We start from the raw sequence: 6,000 nt of genomic DNA on the forward strand, positions 1-6,000 counted from the left end.
CACCTAGAAGTCCAAGTTCATTTCGCCAGGCACACACAAGCCCCTCTATTCGGCAACATCTCTCTCTTGGCATGATCAGTATGGCTACTGACAGTTTAGGTATATCGCCGTCCACTCTAATTTTCCTGCATGTTAAAGTACGTGAATGCCTGCCAATCCAGATGGTGCCAAGTCTGCTCTATATCCTTTAACTACAATGCGGTTTCTTTTAAGCCTTCATCTACAGATTGCCTTGAAGCACCCAGTCCAAGCTATGGTCATAGAAGTCATCTTCTGATCTAAGCATGCTCAAAGTAGCCAGTGTGAAAGATATATGATTTCATTATTGTTTCCCCACCAAGAACTAAAGCAATTCTAGATGCTTCACTTAGGCCATAAAAGCAGTGCATTAGCAGAGCATGCTCAGCTCCATTTTGATATTCATCATCACATAACGGTGGTAACTTGCAGACCATCCATCTTTAATGTAACAGTAATGCACACATGTATGTTACACACAAGCCTTGATTAATAGATCGGACTCGACAGGACATATATTGCTGTTCCTATCCCGATATACACCTTGCAAGCGGCCTGGGGCCAATTTCTAGACATAATCTGCAGTCAAATGCCATTCAGTATATAAAATACTGCGTGTCCATGTACAATATAGCAATGCAGGGGTGGCATAATATGCGTGGGATTGTGGCACTGACATCCTATAAAAATCCTTTGACGGAGGTGTCATCCAAAACCTCCTGCTAGAAATTGCCATTTCTTTACCGGATGACCATATGTATGTGTCTACTGAAAGGGAAATTACAGATTTGGGGATATGTCCAGCCCTAAGTGTAGCTTCTTACAGGAATGGCTCACTGGTGACAATGGGGTTAAGATCTTTTGCTGGTTGTGATAATCCATAATGTGAGAAATATCCTGCAGAGCGGCAATATATAATATATGGCGTGCACAAGGCATATAGGAATGTAAGGATAACCCAGTGCACTGGAGATAAGGCCCCAGGGGTCACTACATACAGGCAGATGGATGGATGATGGGGTGTGTACACAAGATGGAATACATGGTCATCAGCAGTGCAATAGAGCATCAGCCAGGAAGGCCTGTGCCTGATCCCAGTCTATGTGCCCAGTGGATGAATGGGCACCCATGTGCAGGAGGCCGGGCACACTCACCCAGCAGCAGCAGCTTCAGCTCCCGGCGGGCGTCCCTCTTGTCTCGGCGGAGCTGCCTCTCGATCTCGTCGTTGATCCTCCGTGCCTCCTTGGCCTCCTCGCTGAGGCAGCACGCCATGATGGACTCCAGAGTCATGTCTCCTGACTGGTGGTGGTGGTGGTGCTGGAAAGAGACGGACCCCCACCCTGCAAGTCACAGACCAGCTTCTTCTCCTTGTGATTGCCGTGCAGATTAGGGGGGAGACTGATGAGACGGGAGATCCACAGCGAGGGTAGCCCGGCACTCAGGTGCCCCCGGCTGATCTGATGGCACCCGAAATGGGTGGGTGGGTGCTGCCCGTGTACCCGATGTGCCGTCAGCAGCCTGCTCCAACTCCGCCTCCTCTCAGAACCATGCACCAAACAACATGGTGACATCCACGCGCAGACGAGCGCTAGATAAGGGGCTGCTCCGGCTCCTTCCGATCCCTGGGATAGCGCTAGCAGCCTGCGCCCTTCCCCCTCTCACACATTTTTTTTTCCTTCCTCCCGATCTTCAATTCTGTAGTCGCTTCACGTTAAGCGCCGTTAGGTTTATTCCCCTTGCATGCCCGCACACAGCCAGTGTACTGTCGGTGGCATTCACGGTGTCCGCCTGCAATCATTTCCCCTGCCAGCCTCTTCAATGGCTCTGCTCCCCGGGCGTGGTAAGGCAGAATATGGCGGACCTTCTCCAGCGAGCAGGGATAGACAGTTATCCCAGGAATAATACACAGCAATGTGCCTCACTCACTGTGCACGACTCCCAGTCTCGCCCCTCATCCTGTGAGCTTTGTGCCTTCCACGTCCTCCGCTTTGAAGTCTACTTCATACAAAGCGAGATTTTAGCTTTCGTCTAGCCCATGCATGTAATTCTATTACAACCAATTCACTATTGGATCATATGACGTGGAGAGAGCGGGGAGGAGAAAGCTGCAAGTCAAGGGGAGGCAAGCAATCACTTCTGCTGCATTACACCCTGCTCATGGCATTGTTATGGAGACCTTAGTCATGCTGCTGACCGTTCATTTACATGGCGGCTTCCTAAAAGTGGCAATTAGCACTGGGTAATTTTGGCGGGAAAGTGTGTGGCAGAGTTTTCAGCAGTCAGTGGGTCTTTTGTGGTTTCTATATGAACAATTTCCATAAGTTCATTGGAGGTGACACCACAGCTGAGGTAATAAATACACACAGGTGTAGGAAAAAATCTACACACAAAAATGTGCCTTGAGGGCGGCTTCTGTCTATAGGGAAGGAGCCATTTCCTACATAATTAATCCAAAGTCATTCACTTGTTGTATCAGGGAACATCTGAGGTAAAAAGTCAGGGAAAAAGGTAAATTCAAGGATAAATATACTGTTTAGCCCCATTTACAGGTTATATCTAGAAATTATCTTCATAAAAAGGTAAGACTTTTCACATCCCGTTTTGTGCACTTGTCAGTGGCTCGGTTGGGGCTTACATCTGAAGCCCTGAAATATGGGATTCGTACAGTTGCGCTGACTGGGCCTTTGACTAGTGATGGAGACAAAGTCACTGTTCTGTTGAACAACATTTTTGGCAGCAGCCACCTATTTGACGGGAACCTGTCACCATGAAAATGCAGTCTTTTATCTGCAAGCACCATGTTATAGAGCAGGGAGAGCTGAGTAGATTGCTATATAGGTGTTTTAATACCTTAAGGACTTGGGATTTTCCATTTTTGCGTTTCCATTTTTTGTTCCCAGAGCCATAGCTTTTTTATTTTTTGGTCAATATGGCCGTGTGAGGACTTATTTTTTTGCGGGACAAGTGGTACTTTTGAACGCCATTACTGGTTTTACCATATCGTGTACTGGAAAACGGGAAAAAAAATTCCAAGTGTGGTGAAATTGCAAAAAAAGTGCAATACCACAGTTGTTTTTTGGTTTTGTTTTTTTCACCACGTTAACTGAATGCTAAAACTGACCTGCCAGTCTTATTCTCCAGGTCATTACGAGTTCGTAGACACCAAACATGTATAGGTTCTTTTTTATTTAGGCTACGTTCACACACTGCGTATTTTTGCGTGCGATTTTTCAAAATATGCAATGTGCCTTGTGTCTGCCGGCAAAGGTGAATGGGAAATTCACTTTGCCATTCAGACACTGTGTAATTTTACGCAGCGCGAAAGCGCAGCTGCGTAAAGAATTGACATGTCAATTCTTTACGCACCGCAGCCTGCGCTTTCTCACTATTGTGCCCATTATAAGCGATGGAATTACGCAGCGGTGTTCGCACACTGCGTAATTCCAGCGCTTTTTTACGGAGGTGCTGGAGAAATGAAGGATGTGACGTCACACGGGGGCAGCCCTAGGAAAACAGGAACCGGAAATCCCACTATTTTGGGATTCTTTGTTCCTGGTTCCCCGCCGCTGCTCACATGTGACGTCAGATGCGTAAAAAAACGCAGTGTGTGAATGGAGGTGTTTTTTTTTTACCTGCGGAAAAAAACGCAGGTAAAAACTGCAGGAAAATACCCACGCGTAAAAAAAAAAAAAAGCAGCAAATACGCAGTGTGTGAACGTAGCCTAAAGTGGTGAAAAAAAAATCCAACGTTTGCTTAATAATATAATAAAAAAAAAAAGCCATTTTCCAAGACCCGTAGCATCTCCAATTTTTGGGATCTGGGGCCAGGTGACAGCTTATTTTTTGCACGCTGAGCTGATGTTTTTATTGATACCATTTTCGGGTAGATACGATGTTTTGATCGCCCGTTATTGCATTTTATTGCACTGTTGCTGTGACCAAAAAACTTAATTCTGGCGTTTAGAATTTTTTTCTCTTTACGCCGTTTACCGATCGGATTAATTTTTTTATATTGATAGATCAGGCGATTCTGAACGCGGCGATGCCAAATATGTGTATGTGTTTTTTTTTTTTTATAATTTTATTTTGAATGGGGCGAAAGGGGGGTGATTTAAACTTTTATATTTTTTTAAGATTTTTAAAAATATTTCTTTTACACTTTTTGCATGCTTCAATAGTCTCCATAGGAGACTAGAAGCAGCAGCAGTCTGATTGCCTCTGCTACATAGAGGTGATGAGCAAATCGCCTCTGTGTAGCAGAAATACCCAATTGCTATGAGCGCCGACCACTAGGTGGAGCTCATAGCAATCTTTACATGACAACCACAGGGGTCTGCTGCAGACCCCGGGTTGTCATGCTCACGCATCGGTGACCTGCGATCATGTGATGGGGTCACCGATGGGCGGGGTAAATGCCACGCTTCCGGCGCGGCGATGCTAAATGCCGCTGTCAGAGATTGACAGTGGCATTTAACTGGTTAACAGCCGTGGGTGGATCGCGATTCCACCCGCGGCTGTTGCGGGCACATGTCAGCTGTAAGAATCAGCTGATATGTGCCCAGTTCAGTGCAGGCTCGGCGCCAGATCCCTCACTGAACCGGGGGTGATGGCCTGGGGCGTACTAATACGCCCCAGGCGTTAAAGTGGTTGTCCACTACTAGGACAACCCCTTCTGTACCCCCCAGGTGTTAATGACCAGGCCAATTTTTACAATTCTGACCACTGTCACTTTGAGGTACTCTGAAACGCTTCAACGTATCCCACTGATTCGGAGATTGTTTTTTTCTGACATATTGTACTTCATGGTAGTGGTAAAATTTCTTTGATGTCACTTGCGTTTATTTGTGAAAAAATTGGAAATTTGGCGAAAATTTTGAAAATTTCGCAATTTTCAAAATTTGAATTTTTATTCCGTTAAATCAGAGAGATATGTCACACAAAATAGTTAATAAATAACATTTCCCACATGTCTACTTTACATCAGCACAATTTTGTAACCAAAATTTTTTTTTATTACTGCTTTATAAGGGTTAACAGTTGATCAGCGGTTTCTAATTTTTCCAACAAAATTTACAAAACCATTTTTTTTAGGGACCACATCACATTTGAAGTGACTTTGAGGGGCCTTTATGACAGAAAATACCCAAAAGTGACACCATTCTAAAAACTGCACCCCTGAAACCACATTCAAGAAGTTTATTAACCCTTCACATGCTTCACAGGAATTTTTGGAATGGGGAAGAAAAAAATGAACATTTAACTTTTTTCACAAAAATGTTACTTTAGACCCCAATTTTTTTTATTTTTGCTGGGCTAACAGGAAAAAATGGACCCCAAAATTTGTTGTGCAATTTCCCCTGAGCACGCAGATACCCCACATGGGGAAAAAACTGTTTGGGCGCACAACAGGGCTCAGAAGGGAAGGAGCGCCATTTGACTTTTTGAATGTAAAATTTGCTTGAATAATTAGCGGATGCCATGTTGCGTTTGGAGAGCCCCTGATGTGTCTAAACAGTGGAAACCCCCCACAAGTGACACCATTTTGGAAACTAGACCCCTCAGGGAACTTATCTATATGTATGGTGAGCACCTTGAACCCTCAGGTTCTTCACAGAAGTTTATAACATGGAGCTGTGAAAATAAAATTTTCACATTTTTCCCACAAAAATGTTTTTCAGCCCCCAGTTTTGCATTTTCATAAGGGTAACAGGAGAAATTGCACCATGCAACTTGTTGTGCAATCTCTCCTGAGTAAGCTGATACCCCATATGTGGGGGAAAACCACTGCTTGGGCGCACGGCAGGGTTCGGAAGGGAAGGAGCGCCATTTGACTTTTTGAATGTAAAATTTGCTTGAATAATTAGCGGACGCCATGTCGTGTTTGGAGAGCCCCTGATGTGCCTAAACAGTGGAAAACTCCCACAAGTGACACCATTTTGGAAACTAGACCCCTGAGGGAACTTATCTAGATGTGTGGTGAGC

At 44.8% G+C, this 6,000-nt stretch overlaps 1 protein-coding gene across 1 annotated transcript in view; it reads right to left on the reverse strand.

Moving 5' to 3' along the window:
* LOC141253050 (guanine nucleotide-binding protein G(q) subunit alpha) overlaps positions 1 to 2,130 on the reverse strand; it is a 141,392-nt gene extending 139,262 nt beyond the window's left edge. Inside the window, exon 1 of the mRNA XM_073670812.1 lies at positions 1,173 to 2,130. Coding sequence (XP_073526913.1) covers positions 1,173 to 1,308 — 136 coding nt within the window. The 5' untranslated portion in view covers positions 1,309 to 2,130. The remainder of the gene's footprint in view (positions 1 to 1,172) is intronic.
* Positions 2,131 to 6,000: the final 3,870 nt, after the last annotated feature.

Source organism: Phyllobates terribilis, unplaced genomic scaffold (genome assembly GCF_046119375.1).
Source record: "Phyllobates terribilis strain yellow unplaced genomic scaffold, ASM4611937v1 Scaffold_1__5_contigs__length_1240528914, whole genome shotgun sequence".
In the NCBI taxonomy this organism is placed as follows: Eukaryota; Metazoa; Chordata; class Amphibia; order Anura; family Dendrobatidae; genus Phyllobates; species Phyllobates terribilis.